Here is a 26,440-nt window from a genome sequence, read left to right as displayed (position 1 = left end):
TTTTCATTATATCTTTTAAAAGTCAATTAATATTTTTAAAAGGTCAATTTGCTCTTTTGAGTATTACTGCAAATTCTATTGCACTTAAAAAATACCTTTAATGATGTTTTATGTTGCTTGTCAAGATATAATAAAACTATGCAGTCCACATTATCTATCTTTACTACCATTCATTAAAACATTTTTGATACAAAAGTTGTACTTGAACTTTATACTCAGAGAAATATTCTTTAGTTTTACTATATTCTATTGCAGTTTCCTAACATAATAATATGTCATATGAATAAAGTATTTTTGAAATATTAACCTAGATAAAATATTAAATCTACCATAGGAGGAAAATATTAAAAAATCATTGTCAGAAACTTTGCTGAATTCACCCTTTGAGAAACAATTTAAAACAACACACTTACTTTCAGACCCAGTAATGCACCTGATTCTTTGGGCATGGTTGTTCTCTTGTTCAGGATAACACGTCCAATTAATCGGTCCCCCTCTTTAGATGGTTGCCACGTTACAGGATGCTATTAAAACATGAATAAAGTTAAAGAAAAGTTTTTTTTTCCTATAGACACATAATTATTGGTTGTTTCATGATGTGATTTCATCAGTTAAAAGACACTGTAGAGGGAATTCTTGATTCTGATGGGCTCTGTCCTTAGATTATAACAATTTTCACTTACCTCTATTTTATTTGCAGTAGACACTTATGCTAAATAGTTCTAAAAGTAGTCGGCAACTAAGTACATCTCTAAAAATAGTTCTGAAAGAAAATTAATTGAAATTTAAAAATATATCTGCTTATATAAGAAAACTGATTCTGTATTTTGAGTTGTTGTTAATGTTGATATCATTAACCAGATAATATCTGATTTCTATTTAGCCATTATTTAGCATTTGTTTTTTATTTAGAATTCGTTGTAATTGCTCATTCAGAACTTTTTTATTCAAAACTGCTCTGTCTTAAATGAAATCAATATTTGCTCTCGCAATATGTTTAATAGAGCAGAATGAGATTACTGTCTAACACATACCAGAGAAAGGACAACAGACAGTACACATTACCCCTAAGATCCAAACTCTCACTTCCCAGAAAGCTTACCGAACTAATTGGGGATGTTTCCCGGCTATGCCACGTGGCAGGATCCAACCAGTAGTAATCCAAGTCACCTGCACAATAGGAGAAAAGAGAACAGAAATGTAATTAATGTTTTAAAGTAGAGAATGTTTTAATTACTTTAGGTATGACTTCTTCAATCTATAAAGGATTGTGAATCACATAATCTGGAGTGTGCACATATCAGAATGAAACACATCTGCACTGAAAAGGCTATTATTTAAATTGTTGGAATGAATGCATGTTACAAATATACTTCACACCATAGGAGAGCTTCCTTTTAGTACATCATCAGGCTAGAAACACACATAGAAAGTAGGACTATTCATACCAAGGCACAGCCTCCCATCTCATGAAGCTGGCTAACATGTTATTCACTAGATTGAGATAAATATTAAAACTTAGTGTCTCCCCTTCTACTCTTTTGAATGATATCGTATCTTTCAAAATTATTCCCTGACCTCTATCATCTTCCCTCACTTTCAAGCAGTACTTTCCAGACGTGGTACTGAGTAAATTAAATATCAAGAATGACTTTTAGCAAAAGAGTACATACAAATGTCAGAGTATTCAATTTTACTAAAGCCATAAAAAAGACTTTTACAGTCCTAACTTTGGAAACATGAACTTGTGAACCTTTAATTTTTATTTTTTGGCTTAAAAACATAATGCTAAAGAAAGCATCTGAGAAAAAAATTTAAAAAATAATGGAAAGCATAACCACTTTTTGTTTCTGCATAGAAAGACAGAGTGGGTTACCCGTATGAGAAAAATTACCTTTTACATTTTAAGTACAGATTAAACCAACTAAAATTTTTCTCCCCATGGATCTTGAAAGAGAAAAATATTAAGAACAAGTAAAGCATGCCAGCTAACAATGAGATGGCTAGCTGGCTACTGGGGAAATGCGTTTGGCTGACACCTGTGAGGGTCCTAAGTAAAAATTTTTGTGAGACAACAGGCAGGGCAGATAGAGGCGCTATAAAAGAAATGTAACAGAAAATAAATGTTTCAAGTATTCGGGCTTGAAAATCCATATGCTTCCATTTCTTAGTGGCTGCTCCCCTTCCTTTTTACATAATATCTTACAAATGTTAATGGACAATGTTATACATACCACAATAAATGCAAAAATATTCTTCAAATATGTCATGTAAAGGCAATACATTCTATAAAGGAGTGAACATTTAAAAATGCATTAGCAGAAACTACAGTGTTAAAATTTATTTCATATAGCGTCTATATTCCTCTCAAAATCATACAGTTTAAAGTGTGCATGACCTGGTGTCAATAATTATAAACTTAATCTTCTACTGTAGCACCTTAATAAAAAGAAAATTTGTAAAAGGAAAGTTTTTTTCCTCCTTTATTTTTATTGTTTGTAAAATTCATGTTTATTTTAAAGTTGCAGTGTCTTGAGTATCATATTAAACTTTTTTCTTTTGAAAGAAAAAAGTATTTATACTAGTAAAATTAAAATTGACTACAAATATCATTCAAAAGATTATTTCATTTCATAAAGCCTTCTCCCTAAAGTTTCATAGACCCGTAGTAAGGCCTGATGACTTTGGAAGGGCTGCCTCATTTTGAAATCCTGTGACAAAGATAAAACCACTCAGTTAAAATTAGTAATTAATTTGAAAGCTGCTCTGAGAAGTCTTTGAGGATTAAAAATATGATGACAATCCATCCTATTTAAAAGACCTTGAGAAAACAAAGTTTGTTGTATGCTTCAATAACCTGACTTAGATCTTAGAACCTATACTCTTTGGGATCCTTCTCTGGTTTATGGCCCAATTTGTCATATAGTGTTTCAACCCTGCGTTTTACTCAACTTGTCCTAAATAAATCTAGATAAACATGTCTCATGAATGTTTGCTTGTATGTAAAGAACCAAAAAATTATGCTTCTGGTAAATTTTGATGATGATCCTGAGCACACTTTGTGACGAAACGCTGCTTTCAAGCAATGTTATTGCATCATCTATAAGCTTTGTATGATAATGATCTTAAATGGATAGTTTAATTTAATTGGTTTGAGATGGGACAGATAGAGTTTGCCAGGTGATTTCCATGTGCAGCCAGCAATAATTTTTACCTTATCCTGGCAGTGGTAATATAGATGCTAGAGATTTTGCAGCTTAAAAAAATTTCTTCCCCAATTTTGGTCACACACAGCATTGTAGATATCAATTAAAAACTGCTAATCAATATAAAAACACTCTCCATATTTTAACATACAATAACATTTTATATATTTTCTTATACAATTACACTTCCTTCACATTCTGAACAGGTTCTAAAAGTTTTTTTATCATTATTTTTTCATTATTACCCATTAAAATATAAAATTTTTGTTTAGACATATAATAGCCCTGACTGGTGTGGCTCAGTGAATTGAGTATTGTCCTGCAACCAAAAGGTCACAGGTTCGAATCCCAGCCAGAGCACATGCCTGAGTTATGGGTTAGATCCCTGGCTGGGTGTGTGTGAGAGGCAACCGATTGATGTGTCATTCCTTCTCTTTCTCCCTTCCTTCCCCATCTGTAAAAATAAATAAATAAAATCTTTTAAAAATAAATAAATTCTAAAATCTAAATTTGTAGTTTTAAACTATATTAGTTTCTTCTTTCCATATAAATACTAAAATTGAAAGATCCTATTTACTTTTTAAGTACTCTAATTTGTCTTTGTAAGTCATTTCTCTCTATTATTAATGGAATAAGCAACACACAATAAAACTTCCTCCTAAAATATTCAGACTCTAGTATGTCATTAGTATAAAACATTTTATTTTTCTAATATTTGATTAAAAATATTGACTTCAAGTAGCATGGCTACAAAATGATAAATTCACAGTATTTGTTTATAGAATTAAAACAAATGCATTTTCGTTCTAATGTTAAATATAACTATAAAGGAGTAAATTTACTATTATTATGAACTTAGACCCAGGAAATATTTGAGTTTACTGAAATGGCTCAAGTTCATAAATAGACAATATTAAAGTTCAAATTCAATGAAGTGTTATAATTTTAAGCATCATTTTTTGTGAAGACTTGAAAAATCAACTTTTATCCAATCCCTTCTGAAAAAATAGGTTAAACAATATATAAACACACAACTTTATTTCACAAATAAAAGCAGGTTAAGTGACAAGTGAGCCTTCTGTAAGGAGAACTAGCTGTTCCTAAGCTCAGGCCACTATGATCAGAGTATATAACAGTACACACACATGCATCTCTATGATTTCAAATTTCCTATCTTATGATGTCAAATGTCAAGTCACTATGAATTCCAATAAGAGCAAAGTCAACTGAAAAAAATACATTCTAAATAACATAGCTGTATGATTGAGTGTATATATATATATGAGTACATGAAATCCATAAGTAGAAAACAGTAACTCTAATTTTATACATTACATATGTATTCAACAATTTTCCTAACAGTTACATTTAACCAAGTATAATGTTCATCTAGTGTTCAGGTAGGGAAAAAAAGCTTATCCACATTGAAGCCTTGCAGAATTAGAAAATCTGGAATTCTTCTTTATCCCCAGTAGAAATACTCAGCATATTTTTCAAAACTATAATGAATGGTGATTAAAGATGGGACTCAAAATGACTACATGATTGAGTCATTGGTAACTCTCCACAATTCCAAATATACATCATAATTGTGCTACTTGTCATCTCAAAAAAATATATCAATTGTTCTTCCTATATAATACTGATTATTGCCATTCAAAAAATTTATAAAACTCATAGACAAAAAAATCAGAAGAATAATCATTCCCAGATTTCCTATACCTCTTAGAATGTTTTCCTCTTTTATTTTTGTTTATGTTCCACAGCAGAATGTGTGTTGACACTAAATAAAATCAAATAAATAGCAATCTACTTTATCATAGCACAGTACATAGACAAATTAAAATACTGAGCAAAATACATATTTATTAAATGTTTTATGCAGTGCGTACACAAAATCCAATTCAATTCTAAGAATAGGTTTTTCAAAGTTCTAGAAGGCTTAATTTCACCTAAATTAAATTAGCAGTCAGGGATAAGAAACAATATTATTTAATAGGACTTGCTTTCTAGGCAATAAAATAAAATGGAAGGAGATACTTATTAAATTTAATCATTAATCATATAGTCTGTGAAGCAGTAAAGACTCCAAATGAATACTAATATGTGTACTGATGCAAAATCACAAATAAATTACTATCAGTCTAAATTCTTAATATAGTGAAAATATTGTTCCTCAAATATTTTTTAGTGACTTCACTCAAAATCCACAACAATGTTAACTCCACAATCTAATGGTAAATGCTCCATTAATTAAGTAACAGATATTTGAGTCCCTTGAGAGCAAAGCCTGGGACAAGGCTAGAGGTATCTCCAGACCACTGGTCTTCAGCAAGAACCTCTTCAATAATTCTAAAGTAACTTTTAATCCAATTTCTGGTTTGGGCGTAGGACACACACACACACACACACATATAGGTTCATTCCTGGGAAGAACATTACATTATCTCCAGCATTTAGGGATTCATTAGAGTGGCAGTTCTCTAAATGTATGTTAGAAATACACTTTCAAAATTCCCCTTGGTTCCTAATGTGCTCTGTTTCTATCATGGAACGAACAATATTGTGTGCGCGTGCTCACGCGCGCTCTCTCTCTCTCTCTCTCATGTTTAAATTGGATGGTTCAAGTCAATGCAGCAACTAATATTTATTAAGTTAATGAGGTATCAAGGATGTTTGTATTCAGAAATTATTTATGCTCAATAGAACCGCTGGAGTTGAACTAACTCTAGAGAGAGATTAAATATTTGCTGGAGGGCCTGGAATGCCATCTTCGTGTTTGATAATTTGGGAGCACAGAAAAGATGGCTAAGTAACTTACCTACAAAAGAATTTCATTACCATTTAGTAGAGGTGGTACTTTTATGGTTACGTGTACTGTTTGGTGAAGTTGAGAACTAGTTTTTGGAATACAAACCCTACTGCCACAGAATTCTACAAAGCATTTATATGGAACTCAGAATCAACCTTAGGGGCTGAGCTCTGGGCTCAATCATTAAGATAAGGCTTCTACTTTGGAGATAATAACTTCTATAGCATTCCTTTGTTATTTCAAGGGTAGGATAATGGTCAGGAAATCGCTTTTTCAACTATATAAAGCATGACAGAAACATATATTAAAATGTATTTCCAATAATAATACTGATAAGCATTTCTGTCAATTCTAATGCCATGTAAAAATTAAAATACTTTTTTTCTGCTCCACAGATTACTTATTTGAAACCTTGAATAATCAGAGAACATACTATATTTTAATTTTTCTATTAACATTATGTCTTATCTGATATTTATATTTATATGGTTTTGTTAATAAAACATAAGAACCAGCTATTCTGTAAAAAGGAGCATTGCGCTAGAAGTTGGAGACTTGTGACTCTATCCCTAACTCTGTCATAGTAGGTGCGTGACCTTGATAACAGCCTTTCATTACTATAAACTGTATCCTCCTCTATAAATGGGGATAATGCCACTGCTTGCAAAAGTTTTATGAGGATTAAATGAGCTTTGCCAGATTTGTAACTATAAAAAACTTTAGTAATAGATTTTCTTGTATAATACATAACTGAGGTTACAAATATAAAATCACAGTGTTAGAGATCCTATTTATAGTTAAATAGGTATAACTAGCATAGTTGAAATCAGTAATCTTTGCAAAATATGTATGTTTTGAAATGGGCTTAGAAAAATCTTGAATTCATTTTGATTATAAAAATTATTAATTGGCTGGTATAAACCAGAGGCTCAAGTGTTCAAAATAAATGAATATTTTTAAATTTCAATTGTTAAACGATGAGAAAAATTAACATATATAGAAACAGTAATATAAATCTTCCCGCTGATTTCCACTAAGTCAATGGAAGCCTAAGGGATTAAGAATACTATAGTCAAGCAATCTATACTAAAACAATCTATACATTAGATTAACTCCCACCCAAAAAGTATCTGGACTCTGAAGTAATTAATTTGATAAGCTTGCACTGTGTATCCTAAATCTTTGTCACTTTGTCACTTCTTTATATATTTTTGTGGGAGAACAGAATACATATGGTGTATAAACTAAATCCTTCATATTAAATTTCTCCAAATTATGAAACTAGTGGACTATTTTATCCCTTTATATACATTTTGTTATCTGATGGCACAGGATACCCCTGAAAATCTTTTTTGAAACCATCTTGTTTTATAACTTAAAAGTAATTTGATATAGGCATTTATGGAATACCTTTTAATATTGATATTCTAATGGGTTATAAACATCCTAACTTCCTCAGATTTCCCTTTTTTAATGTTCCTAACAAAATAATCTAAATAATAACAAGGCTGATGGTCTTAAAAAATAACAACTGTAAGTTTTAATATGTAATAGGGTCACCCTGGATGATGGGGCTGTAGGAAAGCACAGAACATTTTGTGACTTTACTTTAAATTGGCTAAAACACGTTGAAAAATAAAAAGCTATTTGAGAAGATAAACATTAGTTACCAGTTTAATTTTTCCTGGTTTTGAAAATTTCATAATTAAATTTTTAAGACTACATGAGGCTTTAGGGTTCAGGAAACACTCCCAAAACATTCTGTTGCTCAATGTCCTCTTTATCTCTGCATTGACCTAATGTTACAGGACCCAGAAGAGGCTGATAAATGAAAGTTCCTGAAAGTTTTAAACAACAACAAAAACTGAACACACATACACACAGAACGAACACACACACACACACACACACCTTTGTGCCTTTTAATAATAACATAAAGGTAGTCAAGGTCTTCAGGAAATCTAGATCAGACTATATTTATCACCTGTATTAAATGATAATTAAAATGTATGTGGAAAAAAGTCTAAGGTGATTGACAGGGCAAAAAGATTTCCACAAATAATTTGGAGAGGAATAAATTTCATGTATAAATATGGTTTCAGGCCTAATGACTGAAAAATTTCTTCCCTAGAGTATAAATACGAAATAGTAAAGTACCCTGAATAGCAAATCACAAAATTAACAATCTTAGGGAAACTTCTTTTTTCTTCTAACACAATGACTCTTCATAAATAAGAATTTGGGAAGTGCTGCACACAGAGGGAAAAATTTTACTGCAACTTTCCAACTGACCAGGCTTCCACATTGACACTGAGTATTCCATTCACGTGGGAGAACAGGTTGTCACGTGCAAAGCCTCGGAATAACCAGCCAGGAAACCCTGTGGAAAAAATTGGGGTTTATTTGTTTTCATTGTTTGGGGACTGGATGTTAACCACAGGTTTAAAAAATTGTAGTGCTGGGCAAGTTCACAGCACATATAAGAAAGCACTCTAGATGTAAATATCTTTGATAAAGGAAAATGTTAGTTTTTATCCAGATTTCACACCCAGGCAACGCTAGCAAAGTAATATTAATTTGCAATAATATTTCTAAATGTCAAATCAATTCCTACCCGCCTCTACATCCAAAGAATTAAAAATGAAAAATATGGAGATCAGTTATCATCGTTTTGGAGATCTAGATAATAAGAATAATAGTCAAATGACAATAAAGATGAATTGAAGGGTATATAGAATGAAATGGACGTAATTATAAAGGATTGACACTGTTTATACTTTAAGAATATATGTTAAGCTATAAAATAGTAGAAAACAAATTTATTCTAGCAAACATTCTTGGTAATATAGATGTTTTAAAACCAGAGCTCCATTAAAGCAAGTTACTGTAAATAGTTATTTTCCTTTCCTTTTTTTGTCTTGTTTTCTGTTTGTCTTTATTTTAATTTTGGTTATGCAAACAAATAATTTGTAGGCATATCAGAAAACTTTTTAACTTGGAAATTCCTTGACTGGCAGTGGGAAAGCACTAGGCATAGAAATTTGAAGAAGATTTTATGCCTCAACAATGTTCTACAGAAAAATGCTAAGTATCTATATTTGTAAACCTCAAAAATAGAACCATAGGAAACTAGGTTGCAAACCACTGCAAGGTCACTGGTCTAAGCCTCTGCCGCAGTGCAAAAGAGCTCAAGCTGTGTAGGAACATGTCCCTTTCAATGTGCTCCAGCTCCATGTGATGGAAGATGATTCAAGGGGAAGCACAAAAGACAATGGAGGGAAAAAAGTAATATTCACAAATGCAAATAGATAGCATAGAAACTTTTTTATTATAAAGCAAATGAACTTAAGGTTGGCCAAAGATTAACCGAATGACTCAAAAAAAAAGGTTTTTCTTCCAGAGTTCCTAAATATTTAAGGTTTGGGTTAATCACAGTCTAAAATGATCTTTCCATTATAATAATTTCAAAATATCTTCATCTTAAATTTTCATAAAACCTATTGCTTTAAAAAATCAGGAAGTCTCACTAACCTAGACTTAAAATGCTCAAAATGTTTTCTTGATTTGGCCTCAGGCTCTCTTAAGAATGTGATAGCCTTCTGCTCAGAAATGCAAGGCAAACCTAATACCCAGTGTGTCTGACTGCTTAAATCAATGAGGCCACAATTATTCCCTAGCTGTACTGAACTACTCCCAAGTCATTTCACAGAGTCTATCTTTTTGAATACAATGTACCTCGATATTTTTGAAACATTTAACTTAAAGCAATAATATCTGCAGAGGTCCTTGTGAGGGCTGCAGTAAGTCAGTTAAGATATTACAAGATCTAACTCTGAATTAATCGAGACTATCACACAACTATGCTCCTGTACTTACACTGCGTTTCTGCACAGTCCCTTCCCCCGCACTGCTCCCACAGCTCCGTTTTGACACGGCCCTTTAACGTGGCGCTATACGTGTGTGTCATGGTGCTGATGTTACTCGTACATGGACCATGCAGCTGCTTCTGTCTTCTCTGAAACTACACAGAAGAAACTTCTTTCTGGTTTCAATATCAGGAAAAACTTGTGTGTACTTAACTGGTTTATTATTTTGTTATGGAAGCTATAAATTTTGTAACTGATGGAAAACTTCTTAGAGCTCGGGTGCAAGCATATTTTTGGTTAAATCTGCAACCAAATTTTCCACCCTTTTGTATTATACAAACTTTTTATGTATTATTTTTGTATTTATGTATTATGTATTATTTTATGTATGTATAATACATAACTTATGTATTATACAAACTTTTAAACCAATTTTGAACTTATTTCAAATGTCTGTAATTTTACATTTGGTAGTGAGCTTAAGCCTCTTTGGTAGATTTTGAAGTGAGAATTAAAATAAAATTAAGTATTTATACACAAAACATAATTAAATATATTTATTATAACCACTTTCAATTTAATGTAGATTTTTCTATTCATCAATCTAAAAATATCTTTGCTACAATGGGAAACAACTTGAAAATGCAATTGATGTACAGGTGTTAGCTTTTCCATAGCTTAAACAGTAGAATACAGTAAACAGCAGAATTCAGTAAACAGCAAATTATCTTAGCCTATTTGTGAATCTTGCCAAAGACTGAAAGCAAGTGAAAAAGGGTTTTTATCTAGCAAAAACCACTATCACAAATCTGAGCTCCTATATTTTATTCCTTCAAAAATCCAGCCGGTTTTCACTCATGATTTTATAGTAGCAGTCATGAGAGTTTGTTATTCAGCCCGACGGACCAGTGAAGATGCACATCGCTAAACAGCAAAGGGGCTGATATAGATAGCACACTGGCAGCAGTAAGAATCGACAAGGATATGCAAAACAAAACAAACAAATCATACAAACAGGTTAGGGTGTCTGTCTGCCCTTAATGCTGTGATACTGTGAGTAGCTTATAACTGTACTAACAGGCAACATAATAATTGATGTTAAAACAACAGTTATTTGGCAACGTAAATTGTTTTGAAACATAAACCTTCATGAAAGCAGGATGAAATCCTTTTTGCAGACTTCCTAGTTAAAAACAAACAAACAAGTAATGTACAATTCTGATAAGAAAGATTTTAATTAAAATAATGTAAATAAAATCAATAGCACCAAGCTGGCTGGCAAATGTTTAGCATATTGAAAAACTCAGCTATCCAGAATGAGGGATTTGAAGCTAAGGTTTTATAATTCAAAAATAAATCATTGCTCATCAATGCCACAAAAAGCTGAAACATGTAGTAACTGTTTATCAAACACTGCTGAAGATTTATGATGTATTAAAATTAAGGATTCAATGCACTATAAATATTCATTATTTTCTCCTTTTGAATATTCTATCTTGATAGTTTGTGAAAGTAGTACCAAAAATGGGAAATAGAGGGTTAATTGTTCTTTGCCTACTGTCCTATACACAGAGTGGCTAAATTGTCTTCTAAAAATAATTAACCAAAATTTATGTTTCTTAAGTAAGAGTAAAAACAAAGTGAACAAAGCAATCATTTCTAGGGTATTACATATATTTATATGTTATCATTTATGATTATGCAAGTGGATTAAATTGTAAAATTAACAGATATTTGGTGGAAAATTGAAACAGTATTGTTATCATTGATATCTATAATTTTCAGTAAGATTAAAACTAAAATTTGAAATTATTCTTTGAACAATTTGTGAAAAATATTAAATTGAATATCATTTCAATAATGTTAAGAATAATAACTTTTCTTGTGTTTTCTAATGCATATTTTATAAATCTTTAAGAAAGCTTTCTAATTAAGATACAGAGTAATATCACAAAGACAGTAAATATCATTAAGTTTTTCCAATAAATTTAACATTGACAGAATAATTCCAACAATCTTAACAAAATAAGATCATATACTGTACATGATTTCCATATAAACCAATACACATTTTAGCTAAAATGGCTTACTGACCACAGCAAGAATGATCTGGAGAAATGGATGGACCCATGAGAAATATCAAATTATAACAGTGATTATACTAGTCCAACATTAAGAAAAAGTCATAGTTTACCTTAACTTTTCCCAAAGAAGGCTTATTTACATATTTATTTATTTGCATATTTACTTGAAGGCTTATCTCATTTTATTTCATTTCCTGCCTGGCAAGTTTTATTTATTTATTTTTTGTTCTTCTTAATTTTTCATTAAGTATATTGTATTCATTATGCTATCAGAATTGTCCCATGTTCTTCCCTTTGCCCGCTCTGTCCAGTACCCCCATTCCCTCCAGCACCCCCGCTGCTTAGTTGACATCCATCATTAGTACATATGAGTGTTTTGGCTTCTCCATTTCCTATACTATTTCTTAACATCCCCATGTCTGTTTTGTGCATACCAACTGGGCTTCTTATGCCCTAAACCTTTTCCCCCATTCTCCCTTCTCCCTGTCCCCACTGATAACCCTCCACGTGATCTCCATTTCTGTGACTCTGTTCCTGTTCTAGTTGTTTGCTTAGTCTGTTTTTCTTTTTTTAGATTCCATTGCTGTTTAAAACGAAATAGTCAGTTAATAGCATATCCTAAACTTGATCTAATTTTCCTCCTATCTCGCAAAACTGTAAGTAGCATTTAGTTTTAGGTACAAAATACTTATTATTCATGTTTGAAATATATCTTTAAAGAAACTGCATTAAAATGATTGTTGCAACTGTAGTCAAATGGCTAAATATTAATTTTTCAAGTGAAAAAAACTCTGTATTACTATAGCCTCGCTATTTCTTTTTTATTGTTGAAAGGGATACGAACATCAGAAGGAGACACCTTGCTAGCCTTTATGATTTAAATTATCAAGAATTTTTATAATTTTATATTTTTCAAAGTGATACACTAATAATTCTAATGACACACACACACACACACACACACACACACACACACCCCAGATCTTTAGGCCTACCACGATATTTGTTCAATGTAATTATTATCGCATTATATTTTAGATCAAACATCCAGATGTGCAGTTAGTTCACAGGCATGAAAACTGTAACCACTACAATTTAGCTTTGTAAAACCAGCCAGAGCAAACACGGAGACTACAGATGGCCTGTTCACAGATTCTGGATAGCAAACTCAAAAGGGACAACTTCAAGCAAAAACTCCACAAACAGATCCTTCTCCTAATTATAACCCTTGGGTTTCTCACAGATATTCTAAAGGGTCTTTTAGATTAAACAGATATTTTGAGGGCTCTTATTTTGTGCTGTATTTGTCCAACATTGTTCTGTCATCATGGAATAGTTCTGATGACAGTAAAATTGTACAGACTAAAACAAATGCTAAATAAAGCCGTCTATAAATGACTGATTTAGAACAAAACTAGTATATGAAGTCAGGGAATCACTATGTATTTGTCAAAGAAGCCTGCTATCAGAGAAAAAAACAAAACTAGTCTGTCAAGGCCTTCTGAACAGAAACAAGCCCTCACTGGTGAAGTAAAAGTGAAATAATGTCGGTTTATATAAAATACAGTCCCCTACTCATATAAGTGAAAAGTGCTCTATGTGGTATGTGATTTTTCAGTCATCCCTAACCCCCTTATATAGTTCATCATTTATTTATATTTTTGGAGAGTTAAGCTTAGGGTGAACATTTTTACTATAATGCAGAATAACATAGTCCATGAAAATATCAAATAGTAATTAAGTTTTTTTTAAAGCAAGAGCATTTCAAAGCAGGCCTTGGGTTTATTCATTATTCATAGGAGAAAACCAACTTACCTTCATGTAGGCAAGACTTTTTCTACCACTGAATGTCAAGTAATTTGTTTTTATAATCTTTAAGGCATGGTTGTAACCTGGGTTATATGACCCGTTATATGGTCCATTGATTTAAGGGATCCATATACTATTTAGAATTGTATATAAAATTTTGTGTGCATAAGCGTTTTTCTGTAGAGAGCCCATTGCTTCCTTTATTTCTCTGAAGGTCTCATGATCTATGTCAAAATGAAGAACAAATGGTTAAAGAGTCTGGATAGAGGAGTGATTCAGACTGGGACATGGCTCTGCTGCCTTGGCGCTTTACCTGTAGCTCCCAGAGTTATCCTCCGGCAGGTTCTCAGCCTCAGCAGTACGCTTTCAGTAAGACCCCTATTTCAGCTAGACACTTAGGGAATCAAGAAGCCATGCTCAGAGCAAATGAGCTTAGTGATTACATGCAAAGGACAAGGGAAGTCACCTCAGAAAGCACTTTTTTGTGAACTATCAAGAGTCTAATTAATCATAGTTTTAAAAAGCCTTTAATATCAATAAACAAGAGAACTTACTACATGTAGATGGGTTAATATTTATTCCCTGATGAGTGCCTTAAAAAATTTCAAAGACATTTACAATAAAGAAAAATATAGAAAAGATAATAATGAACTTCATATATTTTAAATAATTAGAAAATATAATCTTGAAATTTAAAAAAATCTTCAAACTGGATTAAAAAATTGTTCCAGCTTTGATCTGCCAAGATTCAAGGGCTAAGCATTCTCTAGCGGGGGGGCAGGGGGGAGTGCTGCAAGGCTACCAGCTTCTTGTTACTAAGAAAAAAAAATCTTCAAAACCTATGAATAAGACTAAAATATCTGAGGGATGTTATACAATTAAAACTATGTTGTCAGAATCCATCTATTACAATCAATATGGCCCCTTTTCTGAAGCTGGTTTTGAAGTTTGTTCAATATTTACAGTTTACCAAAATCAGAATCTATCTCCCAGGTCTTTAAAACTCATACAACTCATATAAAACCTTCTTTGAAACAATGGATTTAAATTAAGTAACTTTCAAATTTTTTGGTTGCATTTCTGCAAAGAACTGACCAACTCATTATATGGTTATGACAATTGCCTTTTTAAAGACAAAAGTTGTCCTACTTGAAGCAGGCTATATACAAATCTGAATCCATTTCATTAACCTACACTTTACAGGCATCAAAATAAGTATTACAAAAGCCTTCCTGATTATTAATATTATTATAAGATAATTATTAACTCTTTCTTTGGTTTCTCTACTTTATAGTTTGACATGCTTATTCCTAATTTCACTGGATTTAGAAAATTGAGAAGAACAGAAAGTATTTATTTCGTTCATTAAAAATGCCTCTGAATTACCTGGAGAAATACAGGGAAACATGTATACTTGCTGTCCACCCAGATTAGTTTTGTCTTTGTTTTTCAAATGACTTCCATTGTTTCTCTGACAGAATTCTTCTCAGAAACAGTCACAGGCAATGCTCCAAAAGGAAAACATCTCCTTCTCCTGAAGATCTTTCTAACCATGCGCTAATAACTAACAGCACTGCATAAAATCAGAAACTTGAAAGAGGCTTGAGCAGACGTTCTTTTGTATGACAGAGTATCAGTTTTCTGATAAAGTCATTGCCCTCATACCTACATGTGTTGAGACTACTAATCAAAGAAACTGGTTCCTTCGACCTAGATAAATTGATCATTGTTTTTTTCCATTTCTTACGTGCATTTGTGTGGCAGCATGAACTGTCACTGCCTCAGCCTTTCTTTCGTAATAAGTGTCACCATTAAAAAGACCCAGTAGGTATGACCATGAACACAAGATTCATAATCCTTCTCAGCTAGCAAGGATTAGCCACTCTGCAACACATGGCTCAATTTACAATAAAACACTTCTGTTCTCCCAAAAAACATGTTTAATTAATCTAGACTCATGAATGCTAACTAGCATTTGGTAGGCAGCAATCTGATTCAGACTTTTGCAAATGGGAGGTTACTGGCTGCTTCTTTTCTAGTTGCTTCTGATCTTTTGGATTTTAAGGTTGCCCTCAGCAGAAAGTGGACCTCGTGAAAGCCAGCTGCTGAGAAGGGCAGGCAGGTGCATTCCCCAGCCGCCCTCAGCAGTGCGAGCTGCACCTGAGCGGGAGCGAGGGCGCAGCCAGGGGTGCTCATGTGCCTGGTGGGCTCTCAGGGCCCCAGCGGCCCTGCACCCAGCCCCTTATCTGGCTGCAGCAGAACATATGATGCACCCTTCCCCTCCCAAGGAGGACGGTCTGACAGCAGGTGCCCTCAAGACACCTCAAACTTGCTCCAGGCCTATTTTGCAAACTAGTTACAACAGAGTCGAGAGATGGGCTAGTTTAATTTGAAAGAGCCATCCATAATCTCTCTTCTTAAAAAGGCCTGAGCTGCTAAAACACTGCAAAGGAAAGAAGAAAAAAAACTAAAAGACTTCTTTTTTTCTCCTTCAAGCAAACTGCATACCTTTAAAAACGGAATAGGAGTACCTTTTCTACAGAGAAATGATCATCAGATGACTGAGCACCTGAACAAAGCCGTGCCGTTCCCACAGAGAATGAGAGCCTCTTTTTAAACCAGCAGAATGGAAACAAGGGCCAGAAGGGGTTAGTCACTCTGTCACCCAAGGTCACACACCCAACTCTGACCCAAAAGCTTGTATTTCCTTTTCCTTCTTTCTCTCTGGGCTCTGTCCTCTCCTTACTTGAAGTCTTCCCTTTAATCCAAAGCTTAGCATTTAACAAAAACACAGGCATTTCCACAACGTGCTCTAAAATAACTGTCAACTAGGAGAAACCAGGCCTTGAGAGCCTTTGTCTAAATACTTCAAAAAGCAATCTGTATATAGGCTGATATCTTAATACTTTTAAGAAGCTTAAACTCTTAAAGCTTCTAATTTTAGTGAAACCAGTAAACAAGGAAAACAACTTTCTTTGATCAATCACCGAAGGAAAATACATCAGGATTAATTGTGTAATATATACATACACTTCTAAATAAGAGTTAAATACAAAATTGTAGACAATTTAATATGCATTTCAAATATTCATTTAAAACAAACATGAAAATAACTTCATACAATGCAACTAGGTGCTCACCACTGTATTCGAAAATGATATTTGTGTAATTTCCATGTTCAAAGTAAAATACTCCTCATTATCTACTGATAGAATCAGTGAAGCATTTTAGTATCTTACTCATTGGATAATTAAACAATATATTGCATTAATTTTATATCTATACATAAGATTAATATTATGGCTTAGTTTACCTGTTCCCGAGAGCAACGTATGAAGTGGTAGAAACTGCAGAAATCTAGCAAACATAACAGCAGCATCGGAGTGGTTAAATAAATGCTACTGGCATCAAATCACTAAATTCTAGCTAGCAATAGCAGCAAATCCACAACACTATTAAAAACCCATCGAAACACAAAAAAATGTCTTTAAAAAATTCCCTTTGGTTCTTGCATTCTAAATTAAAAAAAAAAAAAAAACACAACAAACCCTGCAGTGTCCAACATTATACAACGGAGACACTAAACAAGGCCATAGTGCTGTTGTCATCAAAACAGATCTCTGCAGTGTACAGCTTCTCATTGATTACCGCATTCATCTACAGTGCTCTGTGCTATACTAAAGAGGTTCCCACAGCAAACACCAAAGCTCTGGTAGGTCCATAATTAACCATTTCCTGAAACAAGGCAGAGAAGACGCTACCTTCCTGTAGGCAGACACATGAAACACTGTGGTCCCTTAAAGCCAGCACAGGAGAAAGACTCAGGCAAATGCTTGAAGAGCTCCAGCTCCTCTTTCTATCCCCTCAGTGACAGTGCACTGAGGTATCCGTGGGCTAAGATGACAAAGTCATGCAGACCCCTGCTGGCTTGCGGACCACAGAAAACTCACCTGAAATGATTTGGTCCCATTATCAATCACTGGCAATGGTCCTGTCAAAGCTCCGTGTAACAGATCATTTGCTCTGCAGTTTCCTTATCTGAGAGATCTTAGTCCAATGACAACAACTGGCATAAGGAGGTATAAACCAGGAGTACAGGAGTGATTGCTGAGAACAAGGACAAAAGTGCTTCTTCAGGCTGTTCCGGGATGCCCAGCCTCGTGTTATTAGTAACTCATCTCCAGGGGGCAAAAGGACAACCCCAGAGAGGTTTTGCCAGGGAGTTGGGAGAAGCTCCTATTTCCAATATTCTAAAAGATGCAGGTCTTTGATAATTGTAGAGTCACAATTCAGAGTCTAATACATTTTTCACTGAGATAGAATCATTAACCTCTCAAGTCACCACATTTACTTTATTCATCTTATACCATGTATTACACAGAATAACCACAAGAGCAACAAAATTAGTTGATTTTTAAATTATGTCTCTCCACTAATTTCATTTTTATCATAGCACATAGTTCAGTTCCCAGAAACAACAGTGAACACCGAATGATATACTTCTCTAACCCACTAGGGAATATTATTGAAAAGTAGAAGCAAACTGCTTTTCGTTTGCTTTAGAAAATGAAATGATCAAATGATAATAGAGGGAAAATAAAGAACCACCTTTCATTTATTTTAACTGAATGCACTGTGTGTGCTTAAATCATATATGTTTGTAAAAAATAATTATCTGATAAGGAAAAAATTCTGAAACATGGATTATCTCATCATCACCAAACCCACTGAAAAATATCAACTTCAAATAAACTGAATAATTTTCCCCTCTTAAAAAAACATGATTTTACTCTCTATTTAAAATCTTTTTTCCCCCCCCCCCAAACTTTCAAGTATGCTTTAAACTGTCTTGAGTTAAAACTGGCCAAATTTTTGCTGGGGATTAGACTTTAGGAAATAATCATTAATTGAATCACTGTTATGTGCCAAATATTGTGCTGTGTATTAACTTTATTTTCTTCATTTATTTCTCACAAGCTAATGGCAAAATCAGTATTTCTTGCCCCACATTAAAGGGGCTCAGAAAAGCGAATGAACTTACTCAAGGTCACATGGTTTATATGTAGTAGAGATGGGATTTGGACTTGACTTTGACTTGAAAGCACATGTATGAGCTTTTCACTACACCATGGTAAGTAGCAGCTACTCTATTATTTTGGTAGATTACCTCAAAGTTGTGCCAGTTTTTGTTAATATGCTGGGGAGTTGGTGTGAAAAACTATAATGATGCAGAAGTCGGCCTACCATCTTCTACCTCAATTTTGCACATTTGTAGCCAGCAAGGATTTTCCAGGCCACTTTATGGGGCTGAAGTCTTATGCTTTGTCTGCTGAATTTAAGTTTCTTTTACTATGGTTCTGTCATAAGAAGACATATGAATGTTATAGTCTAGAGACAGAAGTGCTGGCCCAGCAAGTACGCTGAAGAGTAATGATGTAAGGAGTCAAAACTTTGAACAACCAATTTACCTATTTCCCCAAATAGGCACTACGTAATTTTATTTGATTGAAATTTAGCAATCTATGGATCTTACAAGCCTATGTAGGCTGAGACAACCAAATTAAAACATTTTAATATACTGTATATGGCTAATGCTGTGCCTATGTTTGGAGGTATCTCCTCTACATATGTCTTTTTTCCTATTTCTTTTTTCTCATTTATCACCTGGAATGGCTTATTTCAAATTACAAAATCATTTGGAATACTATTAACCTAATATCTATCCCTCATTTCATCTCATAAATTTATATTAATTTGGTACAATTATCTTGAGATCCCTAAAATGCCACCATATGAGAAAATTTATCAAATGGTAACAAATTGTATTTCTAACAGAAGATAACTGATAAGCCAAATAAGGTTTCTGAGATGGTATACACAGATTTCATAATTACAGAATCAAAATAGAGAATCAATATTAGAAGGGGCTAATGTTAAATTTATTTTAAAATACCTTATCATTCATTTCTGGGTACCATATACTCTGAGGTCCCATGCATAGTAATAAGTGCCATTCACTGAGTTTGCTGTCCCCATATAAGTAGAAAAAAATTCCTCCTTTTTCACCTATTAATTCAGAAATTTATTTACTTATTTATTTACTTATTTAAAATGTTCCTAGCACTCTGTTCATTTTGAGCCACTAGTATCCCTCCTTGGGGTTACATATTTCACAGGCTCCCACTCAGCTGTGTTTTCACAGCCACTTCCAAAGACCAGAAGGCCAGTTTTCCTTGGGAGGCAACATGTAAATCCTAACGTCCACTGCAATTTGGAACTTGCTTCACATACACCATTTGACCTTGAGGTACTGTGGTCTAGGTCAGGGCCTGTTTGTGAAATGGTTTCAGTTCTTTCACAAGAACCCAGGATCCATTATGATGATGACAATGATAAGGAGGATGATGTTTATTTTTAATCCTCACCCAAGGATATGTTTTAATGATCTTAAAGAAAGGATGGGAGAGGAAGAGAGAGAGAGAAAGAAACATTGATTGGTTGCCTCCCATACGCGCCCCAACTGGAGACTGAACCTGCAGCCTAGATATGTGCCTGACTGGGAATTGAACTTGCAGCCTTTCGTGTACAGGATGATGCTGCAACCATTTAAGCCACCTGGCCAGGGCAGTATCCATTACTTTGAAAAAGTGACAGAAACTTCCTACTTGGGGACTGATTTTCCACTAATGATGATTCCAATTGTCATTTATTTCTTATCCTTTGTATTTCCATGAGAAAGCAAAGCATGTAATACATTGACTATAAACAAAACTCATGCATAGTTTAGCAACTTTCTATTTTCCTTTTTTCAGAGAACACAAACATTCTAATCTTTCAAATCTTTTTGACTTGGCTACTACACAAAAAATCATAAATACAATTAATCACTTTATAATCTTTAGGGCTATATGGTAAATCTAATAATATCTCTCAGCAAAAAAGACTGCAGATAAAGTTGGTAGCAAGGAACTTTAGCAAGCTCTGTTGAGAAAACGGGACAAAATCACTCCATACCTGACACACACAGAATGGGAATATGTGCATTGGAGAAACAGATACAGAGGAAATGCTAAATATAGATTTGTGTCCAAATTACAAAAATAATGAAGTGGGATTCTCATGCCCCAAACTCATTGTCTGTTGCTTACCAGCACCTGCTCGCCGGGCCTGGATTGTTTCCTCTTCCGATTCAACAGACCTCACTTCTTCCCACCCTCCTGAAGAGCCAGGTATCCCAGGTGCACACATGACAGCAACCTTGTAAAGAAATCCAGCCTAGGGATTTTCAGCCTAGCTTTCAAAGAAATTCAAGATCTTAACTAAGAAAATTGCAATGTGCTGCCTCCTCCACCACAAGAACAGTGACAACCCGTGGATTAGGAGCAGCAGAAAATGAAAACTGAAAGAAAATACTGGTATAAGCATAAGAAAGACTCTTTGCATGACTGACTCAGGTCATTGCAGGCACTGGGCAGCTTTGCAAAGCCTTGCTTGGATAAAAGACGTTACACAAGCCTCAATGGGCCTGGTGGTGTGGAGACTGGTAGCATTTACTGAGGAGAAGCATATTGGCAGCTCTGTTGGGTTTTAACCAGATCCACAGGGTTCAGGAAATAAACTCTCTGCCAGATGACACTATGCTCCTAGCCATTCCTTCTGTTTACGCATCTCCCCAATTACTCTAACTAGTGTCCTTTCTCCTGCTGTGAGCTTATTTGTGGAGAGGGCTAAATAAAGGATTTTTATGACAGCAGAATGGCCATTAGCCCATAAGATGATTTCTTAAAACATAACTCTTCTGCTTTTGCTCAGTACTATTAGAATCAATTTTATGAGAGTTTCTTATATTTGTAAAGAAAAAAAAATGTTTTGTTTCTTCCTGGAGAAATATTGGAAATCAGGTTATCTTTGTACCTATTTTATATTATTCTTTATTACATATTTAAAGATAGATTCCCTCTTCTTATTGCTGTATTTTCCTAGCAGAGGGATCTATATATTCAGCTCTAGGACTTCTTCCTACTGTATGTGACATGGTACAACACTCCCAGGCTATGAAGAGCTATATTTTCCTGGTAGATTTTTAAATGGGATGCATAACCCAGTCTTACGGGGGAAAAAAGGAACTATATTTTTCTTCTACTAAGTCTCTTCATGAAAACAAACAGGTACATGCAATTTTAATTTAAGCATATTATTCTGTTAGTAATTATCACTTTTTTATATTTTAATACAGAGCATATTGTAAGTAGTAAAAAAAATGCATATGCATATATCCCACACTTCCTAAAGCATATTCATATGCTTCAAAACAAATCTGAGAGGGGACAATGATGGGTAACATTACAAAAGATTCAACCACTTACAGAAATAGTCAGGTAGTATATACCAAGACTAACATGTCCTAGAAACTAAATTCCTAAATTACCAACCTAAGGCTTCCACCTCATCAGACTATTATTTTCAAATTAAACTTCAGTACTAATATGACAGCCAGAAAGTACAGATAAAACTAATTACAATCAAATGTCAATACTGTTAATGTTGAAATATTAATCATGTACAATACCCTGGAAATTAGTTTTAATTCTTCATAGTCCTAGTGATTGATGTCAAAAAAAAAGGTCTGATTTCAAATCACAAATCTCTTACAAGTGCTCTGTGAAGTAATAATCAATACTATATTGAATTTCTAATTTCCATATAATATCAGCATATAAGGGAAGAGTGCTGAAGTACTTACAGTAAATGTATATATTATTTTCCAACTATCGCCAAGTACTTTCAAAAGTAGAAAGAATCTGTACTCATCTATAGCTGACTCGTCTATGTCATTTCCTCTGCTGCTCACAATTCTATTATAGAAAAACAAGGTACACGTTTACATAGACAAATATACTGAGTAATTTTAAATTACAATAATGTCTAGATTATAAACTCTTCATGGGATATAAATAAAGCATCTGGTTCTCTTTGGGGCTAAAGAATGAAGACTGTCCAGGTGGAAATAACACACTGCTGCTGTATTGACTGGTTTTATCTGGCTTGTGCACCACACTGTACTGTATAAAGCACTGGCACTTAAGAATGAATGGCAGAACTCTGGACAGAAAAGAATATATATATATATATATAGAGAGAGAGAGAGAGAGAGAGAGAGAGAGAGAGAGAAACGTAATATATGTAATATATAATATATAAATTATATTTATATATTTATTTTTATTTATATTTATATATGGCTTATATAATTATATATAAATTATACATAATACATAATACAATATCATATATAAAATATATTATATTATATAACATATTATATATTATATGTAACCTTACCATCTATATATATATGTGTAAATCCTATATTCTCTTAGTGAAATCAAGATTCTTAATCTTTATAACGAGTAGTACAACACAATATTTGTGAAAACTTAGTTCAGTTTCAATGTACCTCTTCTGAGATGTTTCCACTGACTGAACCCAATCCACGTGGATCTCTTCATTGTTTTTCATTTCCCTTTATGTCTTAAAAGGCAAGTTGTACACAGGACTTTATTCTACTACTTTTTGCAAGTTATATTAATCCCTGCATGCATGCACTCATAATTTTCTTCTTTTAGCAAAAATCCTGAATATTGAAGATGGTAAGCACTAAAGTAAAAAACAGCTAGACCAGGTCCATGTCTTGAAGGTTTAAATGCTATTATTATCTCCATATTACAGGTGAGGAAACTGAGGCTTAGATATGATATGTGACATATCTAGTCATTGGCACAATGAGAATTTGAATGAAAATTTGACAAAAACTCAAAGTTAACCTTGCTTTAGATTCCAACATCCTTAACTTTGGGAACTAACTTTTACCTATTATTAAGTACAATACAGTATTCTTAGTGGTTGGTGACTGTGGCAAAATGAGTGTACACCAAGAAATATGCACAGGACGCAGCAGGCTAAGGCCTTCCATGAGAATAGCCTAGCTCTTCCATATCTTGACCTCAGAGTGTAAGTTTATGGAAATACTAAAGCACCATGAGAGTCATGGCCTTAGGCACAGACATCAGTTCCAATTACCTGCCTCTTACAAGGGCAAAAAGTGACCCTCATGGCCCTGTGTTGTTTATCAACCCAAGCTCCCAGACATTACAAGTCTTGATTCAACCAGAGGTGTTACTGAAGTTATCACTTCCTGGACTTAGGGATCTGGTTTTCTCATTCCATTTCTGGCACTTGGAGATTTCTACCAATTATCACAAACAACTTTTACGCCATAAATATAAGAATACAGAATTTCTATACCTATGTGGTATCCCTTTAATGCCTGTAATAAAAAATTGAATTGGCTTCTAATTTTTTTTATCATAAACACTATTATAATAAAAATATTTATCTATATCCATCATAAAGTGTTTATTCTGCCAAGAGACTCTTTGAGATGCAATCGTGTTTCATAAACTAAATACGAATTGTTAAGCTAGAGGTAAGGATCCTGGCTACTAATAAATCTGACAGTTCACTCATCTTATGGCTACCAATAATTTTTCACGTGGTTTCAATTCCATACATGTGGACTGAGTTAAAGCAATTCCAATCACTGTCCCAACTTCCCGACTCAATGAAAAATACAAGGTCTTTCATGATAATGCTTAATTTATCTCGTAGTTTCCTAAAGGTTCTTAATCTCTAAACTAAACAAGATTTTCCAAATAAACTGTTCTTTCTGAAGCCTTTGAAACCTAATTTAGATTTCTGGGGGATTATACCAATTAAATTTTCAGCTTTCCTTTCTGATCACTCAACTCTCAGTCATTTCTCCCAAAATTATTTTTGTTTTTAACTACTAGTATTGATGTTATTGATGTTGGTTTATTTCTTTCTTAAATCTAATGGCAATTTTTATTGTAATTCACACTATAATTTCTCCTGTGGATAACTAAATTTTTCCTTTCATTAAAATGCACACTAATTTATTATCTAGTGGTAGTATTCATAATTTTGTGGTTTCCTATTTAAAGATCAAAGAATTAATTAATGTCAAGTTACTAAAAATAATCAAAGAAACAGAATTCTGGAACAGAGAAATAAACTGTAATCACACAAGAAACAAAGTAAGTAATTTCCTGTCGTACAACGAAGAGGTATCTATTGACTGATATACCAAGAATTAAAAAACGGGGAAATTATCATTTCTCATAGTCAATTATCCTCAACAGTACTTTTGAAATAGATCTTTCCTGCCTACTCAAATATGTGATTTATTATTTCTTTTTTGTAGTTACACAAATTTAAAAAAAAAGAGAAATTTCCAACAGTGTACAACTTAATCTAACTGTGAACTCTCACTTCATTAAGTATAAAATAGGATATAAATTCAAAAGCAATTCTCCATTTAATCAGGAAAAGACATAAATATGCAAATATAATTCAGGAGAAAAATAGGTGAAGAAGTAAAATTTCGTCTTAGTTTTAAATCATAGCTGGAGAGACGAGAGACTCAAAGGGATGGAACAGCAAATGTCAAATAATTGAGATGGAAAAGTATATGGTATGCAGGATGGACAGGGTATAAATACTAAACAGTTAGAAAGAACAAAGTGTTAGAGAAGATGAGTCTGTGAACATTATAAACTGGAGCTATGCTGTGATGGCTGAAGAGCTGGGCTGAAGTTTTGTATTTCATTTTCCTTGAAATGGCTCGATCTGTAAGAATTTTACCACTTGACCCCACTGGAATGACCAAGTGTTAGAACAATAATAATTGCTCACATTTGTATAATAATCTAGACTCTCAAAATTACTTTCCCACTGATTGTCTCAATGTAGGTATAGTTTCCAGTTTCTGTTCCAGGCACTTGCAAGGTTCTCAGTCCCTCCCTTATTTGGGGCCCCCCAAACACTATGGTCACCTTGTGCAGAATTCATACCTGCTAGTCAATCACAAAATTAACTCAAGTACCTGGGATAAAATTCTAAAATATACCTGGACATATATAACTTTTTATTCTGTCCCCAGAACAAAACTGAGTCATTTTGGATGATTTTTCCAGTCAAATGTGCTCCCGTGTAAATTAGCAAAATTTTTTTATGGGAAGCTCAGATGATGATACAAAATAAAAATTCTCATGGAAGAACCAGCAGTTCATAATTTATAAAGGGTCAGGGCTGGGATCTGGAAAAGTCCTTGAAGACTATCAAGCTCTGCAGTTTATACCTTGACTATACATTAGGATTACCAGAAGAGATCCTTTAAAAAAAGAGAGAGATCCACAAACTAAATCAGAATCCCTTTTGGTGCTATTAGTAATTTTTAGAAGCTCCCCAGAGAATTCTATAGCACAGCTGAGGATGAGGGTCACTGATATGATCCATCCTTGTCATTCTGTTGCCCAAGGCAGCCCAGTTCCCAAAGAACTGGGATGAAGCTCTCCCCTCGATCAGCAACTCCTGGGCTCTTTTTCTTCCACAAGTCCATAAGCTTAACGTCCCCAGGACTGTAACTATCTCCATCATGTCTCGTTGTTCATGACACTGTCTCTGACTAGAAAGCCACACTGATTCCCCCTGCCCAAATTCGACCCCAGCTCCAACATGAAGCCTTGGCAGTCCGGCTTTCATCCTAGTTCTTGTAACATGTATTATCTGTACATCCTATTTGGT

At 33.7% G+C, this 26,440-nt stretch overlaps 1 protein-coding gene across 43 annotated transcripts in view; it reads right to left on the bottom strand.

Annotated features, from left to right (window-relative positions):
* LOC129067570 (regulating synaptic membrane exocytosis protein 1) overlaps positions 1-26,440 on the bottom strand; it is a 197,200-nt gene that overhangs the window by 155,468 nt on the left and 15,292 nt on the right. For 20 of the 43 annotated variants that reach the window (XM_054569584.1, XM_054569588.1, XM_054569605.1 and 17 more), the window contains exons 1-3: positions 20,926-21,119; positions 1,103-1,170; positions 414-524 (exon numbers count right to left, since the gene is read on the bottom strand). In XM_054569584.1, coding sequence (XP_054425559.1) covers positions 414-524; positions 1,103-1,170; positions 20,926-21,025 — 279 coding nt within the window. In that variant the 5' untranslated portion in view covers positions 21,026-21,119. Of the gene's footprint in view, positions 1-413; positions 525-1,102; positions 1,171-8,310; positions 8,393-17,090; positions 17,263-20,925; positions 21,120-26,440 lie in introns of those variants that run through there. The other 23 variants (XM_054569582.1, XM_054569573.1, XM_054569583.1 and 20 more) reach the window with 3 other exon arrangements.

Source organism: Pteronotus mesoamericanus, unplaced genomic scaffold (genome assembly GCF_021234165.1).
Source record: "Pteronotus mesoamericanus isolate MK-2021 breed Mesoamerican mustached bat unplaced genomic scaffold, CSHL_Meso_final contig_20, whole genome shotgun sequence".
NCBI lineage: Eukaryota > Metazoa > Chordata > Mammalia > Chiroptera > Mormoopidae > Pteronotus > Pteronotus mesoamericanus.
Note: the sequence above shows the minus strand (reverse complement) of the source record. Positions and strands in the feature narration are given on the sequence as shown.